Source organism: Nerophis lumbriciformis, linkage group LG03 (assembly GCF_033978685.3).
Source record: "Nerophis lumbriciformis linkage group LG03, RoL_Nlum_v2.1, whole genome shotgun sequence".
Classification (NCBI taxonomy): Eukaryota; Metazoa; Chordata; class Actinopteri; order Syngnathiformes; family Syngnathidae; genus Nerophis; species Nerophis lumbriciformis.
In genome coordinates this window covers 29,023,774-29,042,934 of record NC_084550.2, presented here as the reverse complement: position 1 = coordinate 29,042,934, position 19,161 = coordinate 29,023,774, and the positions used below count along the sequence as shown (strand labels likewise).

General features: G+C 26.4%; 1 protein-coding gene across 4 annotated transcripts in view; it reads left to right on the top strand.

Annotated features, from left to right (window-relative positions):
* LOC133582456 (solute carrier family 12 member 7-like) overlaps positions 1-19,161 on the top strand; it is a 121,791-nt gene that overhangs the window by 76,571 nt on the left and 26,059 nt on the right. For all 4 annotated transcript variants that reach the window (XM_061936543.2, XM_061936542.2, XM_061936540.2 and 1 more), the window contains exons 18-20: positions 2,504-2,622; positions 2,686-2,784; positions 4,757-4,876. In XM_061936543.2, coding sequence (XP_061792527.1) covers positions 2,504-2,622; positions 2,686-2,784; positions 4,757-4,876 — 338 coding nt within the window. The remainder of the gene's footprint in view (positions 1-2,503; positions 2,623-2,685; positions 2,785-4,756; positions 4,877-19,161) is intronic.

Genomic DNA, 19,161 nt, shown 5'->3' with positions numbered 1-19,161 from the left:
TTTTTACACTGAATTTTTATACGCTGATTTATTTTTACACTGAATTTTCATACACTGATTTATTTTTACACTATTTTTATACACAAAATGTTTAAACTGAATTTTTATACACAATTTTTTTTACACTGAATTTTTTTTTTACACTGAATTTTTATACGCTGATTTATTTTTACACTGAATTTTTATACACAAAATGTTTATACACTGAATATTTATACGCTGATTTATTTTTACACTGAATTTTTATACACTGATTTATTTTTACACTGAATTTTTATACACAAAATGTTTAAACACTGAATTTTTATACACTGAATTTTTATACACAATTTTTTTTACACTGAATTTTTATACGCTGATTTATTTTTACACTGAATTTTTATACACAAAATGTTGATACACTGAATTTTTATACACAATTTTTTTACACTGAATATTCATACACTGAATTTTTTTTACACTGAATTTTTATACGCTGATTTATTTTTACACTGAATTTTCATACACTGATTTATTTTTACACTGAATTTTTATACACAACATTTTTATACATTGCATTTTTATACACAATTTGTTTCACACTGAATTTTTATACACTGAATATTCATACACTGAATTTTTTTTCACTGAATTTTTATACACAATTTTTATACGCTGATTCATTTTTACACTGAATTTTTATATACAATGTTTATACACTGAATTTTTTTACACTGAATTTTTTTACACTGAATTTTCATACACTGATTTATTTTTACACTGAATGTTTATACACAAAACATTTATACACTGAATTTTTATACACAATTTATTTTACACAGATTTTGTATACGCTGATTTTTTTTTACACTGAATATTCATACACTGAATTTTTTTTACACATTTTTATACGCTCATTTATTTTTAAACTGAATTTTTATACACTGATTTCTTTTTACACTGAAATTTTATACACAAAATGTTTATACACTGAATTTTTATACACAATTTTTTTACACTGAATTTTATTACACTGAATATTCATACACGGAATTTTTATACGCGGATTTATTTTTACACTGAATTTTCATACACTGATTTATTTTTACACTGAATTTTTGTACATAACATTTTTATACACTGCATTTTTATACACAATTTTTTTCACACAGAATTTGTATACACTGAATATTCATACACTGAATTTTTTTTTACACTGAATTTTTATACACAATTTTTATACGATTTATTTTTACACTGAATTTTTATACACAATGTTTATACACTGAATTTTTTTACACTGAATTTTCATACACTGATTTATTTTTCCACTGAATGTTTATACACAAAACATTTATACACTGAATTTTTATACACAATTTATTTTACACAGCATTTTTATACGCAAATTTTTTTTACACTGAATATTCATACACTGAATTTTTTTTACACTGAATTTTTATACGCTGATTTATTTTTTCACTGAAGTTTTATACACATTTTTATACACTGAATTTGTATATACAATTTTTATACGCTTATTTATTTTTACACTGAATTTTTATACACTGAATTTTTTTACACTGAATATTCATCCACCGAATTTTTATACACAAAACATACACTGAATTCTTATACACAATTTTTTTACACATTATTTTTATACGCTGATTTTCTTTACACTGAATATTCATACACTGAATTTTTTTTACACTGAATTTTTATACGCTGATTTATTTTTACACTGAATTTTTATACACTGATTTATTTTTACACTGAATTTTTATACACAAAACATTTATACACTGAATTTTTATACACAATTTTTTTTACACAGAATTTTTATAAGCTGATTTTTTTTACATTGAATATTCATACACTGAATTTTTTTTGCACTGAATTTTTATACGCTGATTTATTTTTACACTGAATTTTTATACACTGATTTATTTTTACACTGAATTTTTATACACAAAATGTTTACACACTGAAGTTTTATACACCTTTTTTTTTTTACACTGAATATTCATACACTGAATTTTTTTTGCGCTGAATTTTTATATGCTGATTTATTTTTACACTGAATTTTTATACACTGAATTTTTTTACACAAATGGGTCGGTCCTGAAGGAATTTGTAGGAGAAATTACAGGTGTGAATATTTGGGCTCCTAAAGATTTGATTTGATTCTGATTCCTGGGGTGATGATTCTGTTCACAATCCATTCAAAGTGATTCTCGCAATGTGTTATTTGCTATAATAATTATCAGTAAACTTTTTAGAAAACCTCCTTCTTGTCGCATGGAGATGGCCTTAAAATGTATTTTTTTTAAATTGATTCTTATAAAAAAAAAAAAATTCATTTTAAAATTAAATTTTTGAAATGATAAATCAACTTAGAATGGGGATGAATAAGAATTGAGATTTGGGATGTGAATGCATGATTTTGTGCGCCCCTACACGAAACATTGCCATGTTTGATGACTTTTGTTTCCGTGTGGTGATTTTTGTCTTTTGTTCCCAGATCTTCGGTCACGGCAAGGCCAACGGTGAGCCCACCTGGGCTCTGCTGCTGACAGTCGCCATCTGTGAGATAGGAATCCTCATAGCTTCTCTGGACGATGTGGCTCCTATCCTCTCCATGTAGCTTTCATTCATCCATCTAATCATGTCAGTCATGTCACTCACACCTTGTTTCTACCTCAGGTTTTTCCTCATGTGCTATCTCTTTGTCAACCTGGCCTGTGCTGTCCAGACTCTGCTGCGAACCCCCAACTGGAGACCTCGCTTCAAGTTCTATCACTGGTAGGAAAACTGACACTCTACTTCAAGTTCTATCACTGGTAGGAACACTGACACTCTACTGACACTCTACTTCAAGTTCTATCACTGGTGGGAACACTGACACTCTACTTCAAGTTCTATCACTGGTAGGAACACTGACACTCTACCGACACTCTACTTCAAGTTCTATCACTGGTGGGAACACTTGACACTGTACTTACCGTATTTTTCGGAGTATAAGTCGCTCTGGAGTATAAGTCGCACCGGCCGAAAATGCATGATAAAGAAGGAAAAAAACATATATAAGTCGCACTGGAGTATAAGTCGCATTTTTGGGGGAAATGTATTTGATAAAAGCCAACACCAAGAATAGACATTTGAAAGTCAATTTAAAATAAATAAAGAATAGTGAACAACAGGCTGAATAAGTGTACGTTATATGAGGCATAAATAACCAACTGGTATGTTAACGTAACATATGGTAAGAGTCATTCAAATAACTATAACATATAGAACATGCTATACAATCTGTCACTCCTAATCGCTAAATCCCATGAAATCTTATACGTCTAGTCTCTTACGTGAATGAGATCAATAATATTATTTGATATTTTACGCTAATGTGTTAATCATTTCACACATAAGTCGCTCCTGAGTATAAGTCGCACCCCCGGCCAAACTATGAAAAAAACTGCCACTTATAGACCGAAAAATACGGTACACAGAATGTTTATACACTGATTTTTAAATACACTGAATTTTTTTTACACTGAATTTTTATACATTGATTTTTTTATACACTGATGTTTTTTGCAGTGATTTTTTTATACACATACATTTGTATACACTGATTTTTTTTTACACTGATTTTTTATACACTGAATTTTTTTACACTGAATTTTTATACACAATTTGTTTACACTAAATTTTTATACACGTTTTAATACATTGAATTTTTTTACACTGAATATTCATACACAGAATTTTTATACACAGAATTTTTATACTGAATTTGTATACACTGATTTATTTTTACACTGGATTTTTATACACTGAATTTTTTTACACTGAATATTGGAATATTGTTCTAAGTACACCTAAAGGTCAATGACCCCATGTTTGTTTTAATGTTGCCGTGTTATGACACACGTATGTAGTACGTGCCCACACTGTGACTCAGAGGAAAGTTGTTCTCTTTCATACAATGTTATGCAGAGGTGTACTTAGAACAATTTTATAGACAAGAGCAAGTGAGAGGACACACAAACAACACAAACATACACAAACATACACAAACACACAAACATACACATTTTTTTCACCCTGAATTTTTATACACTGATTTATTTTTACACTGAATTTTTTTTACAAAGAATGTTAATACACTGATTTTTCTATACAGTGATTTATTTTTACACTAAACTTTTATACACATTTTTTATACACAGATGTTTTTTTACATAGATTTTTCATACACTGAATTTTTTTTACACTGAATTTTTATACACAGAGTTTGTTTACACTAAATTTTTATACACTGAAATTTTATACACTGAATTTTTTTTACACTGAATATTCATACACTGAACTTTTATACACTGAATTTTTATACACTGATTTATTTTTACACTGAATTTTTATACACAAAATTTGTATACACATATTTTTTTATACTGAATTTTTATACACAGAATTTGTTTTACACAATTTTTATACACTGAATTTTTTTTTTACAAAATTTTTTTATATGCTTTTTTTAAATGAAATTGTCAGCATAATTTAATGTAAACAAAAAATTCCCCAAATTCTAACACAAAAAATTCAGTTACACAAATGCAGCCTCCAAAAAAAAGCTTTGTTAAAAAAGGCAGGAATGAAGCGGATGTCTTGCTCAGATCTTACTGGCTTCACCGGGACTTTGGCTGGGCTAACTATCGTCGGTGAGACTCCAACTTGAATAACATTTAGTCAAGTATTCTTCTCCTTTTCCCAGGAGTCTGTCCTTCTTGGGCATGAGTCTGTGTCTCTCCCTCATGTTCATCTCCTCCTGGTACTACGCCCTGGTTGCCATGGTGATAGCTGGCTGCATCTACAAGTACATTGAGTACCGAGGGTGAGTCCTAGGGTTAAAGGTCAATGACCCCATGTTTGTTTTAATGTTGCCGTGTTATGACACACGTATGTAGTACGTGCCCACACTGTGACTCAGAGGAAAGTTGTTCTCTTTCATACAATGTTATGCAGAGGTGTACTTAGAACAATTTTATAGACAAGAGCAAGTGAGAGGACACACAAACAAGACACAAGTAGTCCAACAAAAATGAATAATATCAACAACAGTATCAATATTAATAATAATTCCAACATAGCAGTGATTAGAAAACCCTCATTGACATTATCATCACAGCCATTTATGAAAAGTCACATAAAAAAGAAGAATGGTGTGACAGTGTCTTACACTTCATCAGTTTGACAACACTTTGTGTCCAATATTTACCTCCTGGACAACAATAAGTCATATTTTAGCTTCATTTAATACTTCAAACACATTGATATTAACTATTGACATTTTTGTAAAGGGCTAAACTGACAAAATCACCAGGGAATCAAATATATGTGTATTTAAAGTATTTTTACTGCATTAAATATTTACTTTCCCACTATATATGTGTAACTAAAGTACTTTTACTGCATTAAATATTTACTTTCATACCATATATGTGTAACTAAAGTACTTTTACTGCATTAAATATTTACTTTTCCACTATTTATGTGTAACTAAAGTACTTTTACTGCATTAAATATCTACTTTCCCACTATATATATGTAACTAAAGTACTTTTACTGCATTAAATATTCACTTTCCCACTATATATGTGTAACTAAAGTACTTTTACTGCATTAAATATTTACTTTCCCACTATATATGTGTAACTAAAGTACTTTTACTGCATTAAATATTTACTTTCCCACTATATATGTGTAACTAAAGTACTTTTACAGCATTAAATATTCACTTTCCCACTGTATATGTGTAACTAAAGTACTTTTACTGCATTAAATATTTACTTTCCCACTATATATGTGTATTTAAATTACTTTTACTGCATTAAATATTTACTTTCCCACTATATATGTGTATTTAAAGTACTTATACTGCATTAAATATTTACTTTCCCACCATATATGTGTAACTAAAGTACTTTTACTTCATTAAATATTCACTTTCCCACTATATATGTGTAACTAAAGTACTTTTACTGCATTAAATATTTACTTTCCCATTATATATGTGTAACTAAAGTACTTTTACTGCATTACATTTTTACTTTCCCACTATATATGTGTAACTAAAGTTCTTTTACTGCATTAAATATTTACTTTCCCACTATATATGTGTAATTAAAGTACTTTTACTGCATTAAATATTTATTTTCCCACTATATATGTGTAACTAAAGTACTTTTACTGCATTAAATATTTACTTTCCCACTATATGTGTATTTAAAGTACTTATACTGCATTCAATATTTACTTTCCCACCATATATGTGTAACTAAAGTACTTTTACTGCATTCAGTATTTACTTTCCCACTATATATGTGTAACTAAAGTACTTTTACTGCATTAAATATTTACTTTCCCACTATATATGTGTACGGTAACTAAAGTACTTTTACTGCATTAAATATTTACTTTTCCACTATATATGTGTAACTAAAGTACTTTTACTGCATTAAATATTTACTTTCCCACTATATATGTGTAACTAAAGTACTTTTACTGCATTAAATATTCACTTTCCCACTATATACAGGTATGTGTAACTAAAGTACTTTCACTGCATTAAATATTTACTTTCCCACTATATATGTGTAACTAAAGTACTTTTACTGCATTAAATATTCACTTTCCCACTATATATGTGTAACTAAAGTACTTTTACTGCATTAAATATTTACTTTCCCACTATATATGTGTAACTAAAGTTCTTTTACTGCATTAAATATTCACTTTCCACTATATATGTGTAACTAAAGTACTTTTACTGCATTAAATATTTACTTTCCCACTATATATGTGTAACTAAAGTACTTTTACGGCATTAAATATTCACTTTCCCACTGTATATGTGTAACTAAAGTACTTTTACTGCATTAAATATTTACTTTCCCACTATATATGTGTATTTAAAGTAGTTTTACTGCATTAAATATTTACTTTCCCACTATATATGTGTATTTAAAGTACTTTTACTGCATTAAATATTTACTTTCCCACTATATATGTGTATTTAAAGTACTTATACTGCATTCAATATTTACTTTCCCACCATATATGTGTAACTAAAGTACTTTTACTGCATTAAATATTTATTTTCCCACTGTATATGTGTAACTAAAGTACTTTTACTGCATTAAATATTTACTTTCCCACTATATATGTGTAACTAAAGTACTTTTACTGCATTAAATATTTACTTTCCCACTATATATGTGTATTTAAAGTACCTATACTGCATTAAATATTTACTTTCCCACTATATATGTGTAACTAAAGTACTTTTACTGCATTAAATATTCACTTTCCCACTATATATGTGTAACTAAAGTACTTTTACTGCATTAAATATTTACTTTCCCACTGTATATGTGTAACTAAAGTACTTTTACTGCATTAAATATTTACTTTCCCACTATATATGTGTAACTAAAGTACTTTTACTGCATTAAATATTTACTTTCCCACTATATATGTGTAACTAAAGTACTTTTACGGCATTAAATATTCACTTTCCCACTGTATATGTGTAACTAAAGTACTTTTACTGCATTCAATATTTACTTTCCCACCATATATGTGTAACTAAAGTACTTTTACTGCATTAAATATTTACTTTCCCACTGTGTATGTGTAAGTAAAGTACTTTTACTGCATTAAATATTTACTTTCCCACTATATATGTGTAACTAAAGTACTTTTACTGCATTAAATATTTACTTTCCCACTATATATGTGTATTTAAAGTACTTATACTGCATTAAATATTTACTTTCCCACTATATATGTGTAACTAAAGTACTTTTACTGCATTAAATATTCACTTTCCCACTATATATGTGTAACTAAAGTACTTTTACTGCATTAAATATTTACTTTCCCACTGTATATGTGTAACTAAAGTACTTTTACTGCATTAAATATTTACTTTCCCACTATATATGTGTAACTAAAGTACTTTTACTGCATTAAATATTTACTTTCCCACTATATATGTGTAACTAAAGTTCTTTTACTGCATTAAATATTCACTTTCCCACTATATATGTGTAACTAAAGTACTTTTACTGCATTAAATATTTACTTTCCCACTGTATATGTGTAACTAAAGTACTTTTACGGCATTAAATATTCACTTTCCCACTGTATATGTGTAACTAAAGTACTTTTACTGCATTAAATATTTACTTTCCCACTATATATGTGTATTTAAATTACTTTTACTGCATTAAATATTTACTTTCCCACTATATATGTGTATTTAAAGTACTTATACTGCATTAAATATTTACTTTCCCACCATATATGTGTAACTAAAGTACCTTTACTTCATTAAATATTCACTTTCCCACTATATATGTGTAACTAAAGTACTTTTACTGCATTAAATATTTACTTTCCCACTATATATGTGTAACTAAAGTACTTTTACTGCATTACATTTTTACTTTCCCACTATATATGTGTAACTAAAGTTCTTTTACTGCATTAAATATTTACTTTCCCACTATATATGTGTAACTAAAGTTATTTTACTGCATTAAATATTTACTTTCCCACTATATATGTGTAACTAAAGTACTTTTACTGCATTAAATATTTACTTTCCCACTATATATGTGTATTTAAAGTACTTATACTGCATTAAATATTTACTTTCCCATTATATATGTGTAACTAAAGTACTTTTACTGCATTAAATATTCACTTTCCTTCTATATATGTGTAACTAAAGTACTTTTACTGCATTAAATATTTACTTTCCCACTGTATATGTGTAACTAAAGTTCTTTTACTGCATTCAATATTTACTTTCCCACTATATATGTGTAACTAAAGTTCTTTTACTGCATTCAATATTTACTTTCCCACTATATATGTGTAACTAAAGTACTTTTACTGCATTAAATATTTACTTTCCCACTATATATGTGTATTTAAATTACTTTTACTGCATTAAATATTTACTTTCCCACTATATATGTGTATTTAAAGTACTTATACTGCATTAAATATTTACTTTCCCACCATATATGTGTAACTAAAGTACTTTTACTTCATTAAATATTCACTTTCCCACTATATATGTGTAACTAAAGTACTTTTACTGCATTAAATATTTACTTTCCCACTATATATGTGTAACTAAAGTACTTTTACTGCATTACATTTTTACTTTCCCACTATATATGTGTAACTAAAGTTCTTTTACTGCATTAAATATTTACTTTCCCACTATATATGTGTAACTAAAGTACTTTTACTGCATTAAATATTCACTTTCCCACTATATATGTGTAACTAAAGTACTTTTACTGCATTAAATATTTACTTTCCCACTATATATGTGTAACTAAAGTTCTTTTACTGCATTAAATATTCACTTTCCCACTATATATGTGTAACTAAAGTACTTTTACTGCATTAAATATTTACTTTCCCACTATATATGTGTAACTAAAGTACTTTTACTGCATTAAATATTCACTTTCCCACTATATATGTGTAACTAAAGTACTTTTACTGCATTAAATATTTACTTTCCCACTATATATGTGTAACTAAAGTTCTTTTACTGCATTAAATATTCACTTTCCCACTATATATGTGTAACTAAAGTACTTTTACTGCATTAAATATTTACTTTCCCACCATATATGTGTAACTAAAGTACTTTTACTTCATTAAATATTCACTTTCCCACTATATATGTGTAACTAAAGTACTTTTACTGCATTAAATATTTACTTTCCCATTATATATGTGTAACTAAAGTACTTTTACTGCATTACATTTTTACTTTCCCACTATATATGTGTAACTAAAGTTCTTTTACTGCATTAAATATTTACTTTCCCACTATATATGTGTAATTAAAGTACTTTTACTGCATTAAATATTTATTTTCCCACTATATATGTGTAACTAAAGTACTTTTACTGCATTAAATATTTACTTTCCCACTATATGTGTATTTAAAGTACTTATACTGCATTCAATATTTACTTTCCCACCATATATGTGTAACTAAAGTACTTTTACTGCATTCAGTATTTACTTTCCCACTATATATGTGTAACTAAAGTACTTTTACTGCATTAAATATTTACTTTCCCACTATATATGTGTACGGTAACTAAAGTACTTTTACTGCATTAAATATTTACTTTTCCACTATATATGTGTAACTAAAGTACTTTTACTGCATTAAATATTTACTTTCCCACTATATATGTGTAACTAAAGTACTTTTACTGCATTAAATATTCACTTTCCCACTATATACAGGTATGTGTAACTAAAGTACTTTCACTGCATTAAATATTTACTTTCCCACTATATATGTGTAACTAAAGTACTTTTACTGCATTAAATATTCACTTTCCCACTATATATGTGTAACTAAAGTACTTTTACTGCATTAAATATTTACTTTCCCACTATATATGTGTAACTAAAGTTCTTTTACTGCATTAAATATTCACTTTCCACTATATATGTGTAACTAAAGTACTTTTACTGCATTAAATATTTACTTTCCCACTATATATGTGTAACTAAAGTACTTTTACGGCATTAAATATTCACTTTCCCACTGTATATGTGTAACTAAAGTACTTTTACTGCATTAAATATTTACTTTCCCACTATATATGTGTATTTAAAGTAGTTTTACTGCATTAAATATTTACTTTCCCACTATATATGTGTATTTAAAGTACTTTTACTGCATTAAATATTTACTTTCCCACTATATATGTGTATTTAAAGTACTTATACTGCATTCAATATTTACTTTCCCACCATATATGTGTAACTAAAGTACTTTTACTGCATTAAATATTTATTTTCCCACTGTATATGTGTAACTAAAGTACTTTTACTGCATTAAATATTTACTTTCCCACTATATATGTGTAACTAAAGTACTTTTACTGCATTAAATATTTACTTTCCCACTATATATGTGTATTTAAAGTACCTATACTGCATTAAATATTTACTTTCCCACTATATATGTGTAACTAAAGTACTTTTACTGCATTAAATATTCACTTTCCCACTATATATGTGTAACTAAAGTACTTTTACTGCATTAAATATTTACTTTCCCACTGTATATGTGTAACTAAAGTACTTTTACTGCATTAAATATTTACTTTCCCACTATATATGTGTAACTAAAGTACTTTTACTGCATTAAATATTTACTTTCCCACTATATATGTGTAACTAAAGTACTTTTACGGCATTAAATATTCACTTTCCCACTGTATATGTGTAACTAAAGTACTTTTACTGCATTCAATATTTACTTTCCCACCATATATGTGTAACTAAAGTACTTTTACTGCATTAAATATTTACTTTCCCACTGTGTATGTGTAAGTAAAGTACTTTTACTGCATTAAATATTTACTTTCCCACTATATATGTGTAACTAAAGTACTTTTACTGCATTAAATATTTACTTTCCCACTATATATGTGTATTTAAAGTACTTATACTGCATTAAATATTTACTTTCCCACTATATATGTGTAACTAAAGTACTTTTACTGCATTAAATATTCACTTTCCCACTATATATGTGTAACTAAAGTACTTTTACTGCATTAAATATTTACTTTCCCACTGTATATGTGTAACTAAAGTACTTTTACTGCATTAAATATTTACTTTCCCACTATATATGTGTAACTAAAGTACTTTTACTGCATTAAATATTTACTTTCCCACTATATATGTGTAACTAAAGTTCTTTTACTGCATTAAATATTCACTTTCCCACTATATATGTGTAACTAAAGTACTTTTACTGCATTAAATATTTACTTTCCCACTATATATGTGTAACTAAAGTACTTTTACGGCATTAAATATTCACTTTCCCACTGTATATGTGTAACTAAAGTACTTTTACTGCATTAAATATTTACTTTCCCACTATATATGTGTATTTAAATTACTTTTACTGCATTAAATATTTACTTTCCCACTATATATGTGTATTTAAAGTACTTATACTGCATTAAATATTTACTTTCCCACCATATATGTGTAACTAAAGTACCTTTACTTCATTAAATATTCACTTTCCCACTATATATGTGTAACTAAAGTACTTTTACTGCATTAAATATTTACTTTCCCACTATATATGTGTAACTAAAGTACTTTTACTGCATTACATTTTTACTTTCCCACTATATATGTGTAACTAAAGTTCTTTTACTGCATTAAATATTTACTTTCCCACTATATATGTGTAACTAAAGTTATTTTACTGCATTAAATATTTACTTTCCCACTATATATGTGTAACTAAAGTACTTTTACTGCATTAAATATTTACTTTCCCACTATATATGTGTATTTAAAGTACTTATACTGCATTAAATATTTACTTTCCCATTATATATGTGTAACTAAAGTACTTTTACTGCATTAAATATTCACTTTCCTTCTATATATGTGTAACTAAAGTACTTTTACTGCATTAAATATTTACTTTCCCACTGTATATGTGTAACTAAAGTTCTTTTACTGCATTCAATATTTACTTTCCCACTATATATGTGTAACTAAAGTTCTTTTACTGCATTCAATATTTACTTTCCCACTATATATGTGTAACTAAAGTACTTTTACTGCATTAAATATTTACTTTCCCACTATATATGTGTATTTAAATTACTTTTACTGCATTAAATATTTACTTTCCCACTATATATGTGTATTTAAAGTACTTATACTGCATTAAATATTTACTTTCCCACCATATATGTGTAACTAAAGTACTTTTACTTCATTAAATATTCACTTTCCCACTATATATGTGTAACTAAAGTACTTTTACTGCATTAAATATTTACTTTCCCACTATATATGTGTAACTAAAGTACTTTTACTGCATTACATTTTTACTTTCCCACTATATATGTGTAACTAAAGTTCTTTTACTGCATTAAATATTTACTTTCCCACTATATATGTGTAACTAAAGTACTTTTACTGCATTAAATATTCACTTTCCCACTATATATGTGTAACTAAAGTACTTTTACTGCATTAAATATTTACTTTCCCACTATATATGTGTAACTAAAGTTCTTTTACTGCATTAAATATTCACTTTCCCACTATATATGTGTAACTAAAGTACTTTTACTGCATTAAATATTTACTTTCCCACTATATATGTGTAACTAAAGTACTTTTACGGCATTAAATATTCACTTTCCCACTGTATATGTGTAACTAAAGTACTTTTACTGCATTAAATATTTACTTTCCCACTATATATGTGTATTTAAATTACTTTTACTGCATTAAATATTTACTTGCCCACTATATATGTGTATTTAAAGTACTTATACTGCATTAAATATTTACTTTCCCACCATATATGTGTAACTAAAGTACTTTTACTTCATTAAATATTCACTTTCCCACTATATATGTGTAACTAAAGTACTTTTACTGCATTAAATATTTACTTTCCCACTATATATGTGTAACTAAAGTACTTTTACTGCATTACATTTTTACTTTCCCACTATATATGTGTAACTAAAGTTCTTTTACTGCATTAAATATTTACTTTCCCACTATATATGTGTAATTAAAGTACTTTTACCGCATTAAATATTTACTTTCACACTATATATGTGTAACTAAAGTACTTTTACTGCATTAAATATTTACTTTCCCACTATATATGTGTATTTAAAGTACTTATACTGCATTAAATATTTACTTTCCCACTATATATGTGTAACTAAAGTACTTTTACTGCATTAAATATTTACTTTCCCACTGTATATGTGTAACTAAAGTACTTTTACTGCATTAAATATTTACTTTCCCACTATATATGTGTAACTAAAGTACTTTTACTGCATTAAATATTTACTTTCCCACTATATATGTGTATTTAAAGTACTTATACTGCATTAAATATTTACTTTCCCACTATATATGTGTAACTAAAGTACTTTTACTGCATTAAATATTCACTTTCCCACTATATATGTGTAACTAAAGTACTTTTACTGCATTAAATATTTACTTTCCCACTGTATATGTGTAAGTAAAGTTCTTTTACTGCATTAAATATTTACTTTCCCACTATATATGTGTAACTAAAGTACTTTTACTGCATTAAATATTTACTTTCCCACTATATATGTGTAACTAAAGTAGTTTTACTGCATTAAATATTTACTTTCCCACTATATATGTGTATTTAAAGTACTTTTACTGCATTAAATATTTACTTTCCCACTATATATGTGTATTTAAAGTACTTATACTGCATTAAATATTTACTTTCCCACTATATATGTGTATTTAAATTACTTTTACTGCATTAAATATTTACTTTCCCACTATATATGTGTAACTAAAGTTCTTTTACTGCATTAAATATTTACTTTCCCACTATATATGTGTAATTAAAGTACTTTTACCGCATTAAATATTTACTTTCCCACTATATATGTGTAACTAAAGTACTTTTACTGCATTAAATATTTACTTTCCCACTATATATGTGTATTTAAAGTACTTATACTGCATTAAATATTTACTTTCCCACTATATATGTGTAACTAAAGTACTTTTACTGCATTAAATATTTACTTTCCCACTGTATATGTGTAACTAAAGTACTTTTACTGCATTAAATATTTACTTTCCCACTATATATGTGTAACTAAAGTACTTTTACTGCATTAAATATTCACTTTCCCACTATATATGTGTAACTAAAGTACTTTTACTGCATTAAATATTTACTTTCCCACTGTATATGTGTAAGTAAAGTTCTTTTACTGCATTAAATATTTACTTTCCCACTATATATGTGTAACTAAAGTACTTTTACTGCATTAAATATTTACTTTCCCACTATATATGTGTAACTAAAGTAGTTTTACTGCATTAAATATTTACTTTCCCACTATATATGTGTATTTAAAGTACTTTTACTGCATTAAATATTTACTTTCCCACTATATATGTGTATTTAAAGTACTTATACTGCATTCAATATTTACTTTCCCACCATATATGTGTAACTAAAGTACTTTTACTGCATTAAATATTTACTTTCCCACTATATATGTGTAACTAAAGTACTTTTACTGCATTAAATATTTACTTTCCCACTATATATGTGTAACTAAAGTACTTTTACGGCATTAAATATGCACTTTCCCACTGTATATGTGTAACTAAAGTACTTTTACTGCATTAAATATTTACTTTCCCACTATATATGTGTATTTAAAGTACTTATACTGCATTAAATATTTACTTTCCCATTATATATGTGTAACTAAAGTACTTTTACTGCATTAAATATTCACTTTCCTTCTATATATGTGTAACTAAAGTACTTTTACTGCATTAAATATTTACTTTCCCACTGTATATGTGTAACTAAAGTTCTTTTACTGCATTCAATATTTACTTTCCCACTATATATGTGTAACTAAAGTTCTTTTACTGCATTCAATATTTACTTTCCCACTATATATGTGTAACTAAAGTTCTTTTACTGCATTAAATATTTACTTTCCCACTATATATGTGTATTTAAATTACTTTTACTGCATTAAATATTTACTTTCCCACTATATATGTGTATTTAAAGTACTTATACTGCATTAAATATTTACTTTCCCACCATATATGTGTAACTAAAGTACTTTTACTTCATTAAATATTCACTTTCCCACTATATATGTGTAACTAAAGTACTTTTACTGCATTAAATATTTACTTTCCCACTATATATGTGTAACTAAAGTACTTTTACTGCATTACATTTTTACTTTCCCACTATATATGTGTAACTAAAGTTCTTTTACTGCATTAAATATTTACTTTCCCACTATATATGTGTAACTAAAGTACTTTTACTGCATTAAATATTCACTTTCCCACTATATATGTGTAACTAAAGTACTTTTACTGCATTAAATATTTACTTTCCCACTATATATGTGTAACTAAAGTTCTTTTACTGCATTAAATATTCAGTTTCCCACTATATATGTGTAACTAAAGTACTTTTACTGCATTAAATATTTACTTTCCCACTATATATGTGTAACTAAAGTACTTTTACGGCATTAAATATTCACTTTCCCACTGTATATGTGTAACTAAAGTACTTTTACTGCATTAAATATTTACTTTCCCACTATATATGTGTATTTAAATTACTTTTACTGCATTAAATATTTACTTGCCCACTATATATGTGTATTTAAAGTACTTATACTGCATTAAATATTTACTTTCCCACCATATATGTGTAACTAAAGTACTTTTACTTCATTAAATATTCACTTTCCCACTATATATGTGTAACTAAAGTACTTTTACTGCATTAAATATTTACTTTCCCACTATATATGTGTAACTAAAGTACTTTTACTGCATTACATTTTTACTTTCCCACTATATATGTGTAACTAAAGTTCTTTTACTGCATTAAATATTTACTTTCCCACTATATATGTGTAATTAAAGTACTTTTACCGCATTAAATATTTACTTTCACACTATATATGTGTAACTAAAGTACTTTTACTGCATTAAATATTTACTTTCACACTATATATGTGTATTTAAAGTACTTATACTGCATTAAATATTTACTTTCCCACTATATATGTGTAACTAAAGTACTTTTACTGCATTAAATATTTACTTTCCCACTGTATATGTGTAACTAAAGTACTTTTACTGCATTAAATATTTACTTTCCCACTATATATGTGTAACTAAAGTACTTTTACTGCATTAAATATTTACTTTCCCACTATATATGTGTATTTAAAGTACTTATACTGCATTAAATATTTACTTTCCCACTATATATGTGTAACTAAAGTACTTTTACTGCATTAAATATTCACTTTCCCACTATATATGTGTAACTAAAGTACTTTTACTGCATTAAATATTTACTTTCCCACTGTATATGTGTAAGTAAAGTTCTTTTACTGCATTAAATATTTACTTTCCCACTATATATGTGTAACTAAAGTACTTTTACTGCATTAAATATTTACTTTCCCACTATATATGTGTAACTAAAGTAGTTTTACTGCATTAAATATTTACTTTCCCACTATATATGTGTATTTAAAGTACTTTTACTGCATTAAATATTTACTTTCCCACTATATATGTGTATTTAAAGTACTTATACTGCATTAAATATTTACTTTCCCACTATATATGTGTATTTAAATTACTTTTACTGCATTAAATATTTACTTTCCCAAAGTTCTTTTACTGCATTAAATATTTACTTTCCCACTATATATGTGTAATTAAAGTACTTTTACCGCATTAAATATTTACTTTCCCACTATATATGTGTAACTAAAGTACTTTTACTGCATTAAATATTTACTTTCCCACTATATATGTGTATTTAAAGTACTTATACTGCATTAAATACTTACTTTCCCACTATATATGTGTAACTAAAGTACTTTTACTGCATTAAATATTTACTTTCCCACTGTATATGTGTAACTAAAGTACTTTTACTGCATTAAATATTTACTTTCCCACTATATATGTGTAACTAAAGTACTTTTACTGCATTAAATATTCACTTTCCCACTATATATGTGTAACTAAAGTACTTTTACTGCATTAAATATTTACTTTCCCACTGTATATGTGTAAGTAAAGTTCTTTTACTGCATTAAATATTTACTTTCCCACTATATATGTGTAACTAAAGTACTTTTACTGCATTAAATATTTACTTTCCCACTATATATGTGTAACTAAAGTAGTTTTACTGCATTAAATATTTACTTTCCCACTATATATGTGTATTTAAAGTACTTTTACTGCATTAAATATTTACTTTCCCACTATATATGTGTATTTAAAGTACTTATACTGCATTCAATATTTACTTTCCCACCATATATGTGTAACTAAAGTACTTTTACTGCATTAAATATTTACTTTCCCACTATATATGTGTAACTAAAGTACTTTTACTGCATTAAATATTTACTTTCCCACTATATATGTGTAACTAAAGTACTTTTACGGCATTAAATATGCATTTTCCCACTGTATATGTGTAACTAAAGTACTTTTACTGCATTAAATATTTACTTTCCCACTATATATGTGTATTTAAATTACTTTTACTGCATTAAATATTTACTTTCCCACTATATATGTGTATTTAAAGTACTTATACTGCATTAAATATTTACTTTCCCACCATATATGTGTAACTAAAGTACTTTTACTTCATTAAATATTCACTTTCCCACTATATATGTGTAACTAAAGTACTTTTACTGCATTAAATATTTACTTTCCCACTATATATGTGTAACTAAAGTACTTTTACTGCATTACATTTTTACTTTCCCACTATATATGTATAACTAAAGTTCTTTTACTGCATTAAATATTTACTTTCCCACTATATATGTGTAACTAAAGTTCTTTTACTGCATTAAATATTTACTTTCCCACTATATATGTGTAACTAAAGTACTTTTACTGCATTAAATATTTACTTTCCCACTATATATGTGTATTTAAAGTACTTATACTGCATTAAATATTTACTTTCCCACTATATATGTGTAACTAAAGTACTTTTACTGCATTAAATATTCACTTTCCTACTATATATGTGTAACTAAAGTACTTTTACTGCATTAAATATTTACTTTCCCACTGTATATGTGTAACTAAAGTTCTTTTACTGCATTAAATATTTACTTTCCCACTATATATGTGTAACTAAAGTTCTTTTACTGCATTAAATATTTACTTTCCCACTATATATGTGTAATTAAAGTACTTTTACTGCATTAAATATTTACTTTCTCACTATATATGTGTAACTAAAGTACTTTTACTGCATTAAATATTTACTTTCCCACTATATATGTGTATTTAAAGTACTTATTCTGCATTAAATATTTACTTTTCCACTATATATGTGTAACTAAAGTTCTTTTACTGCATTAAATATTTACTTTCCGACTATATATATGTGTAATTAAAGTACTTTTACTGCATTAAATATTTAATTTCCCACTATATATG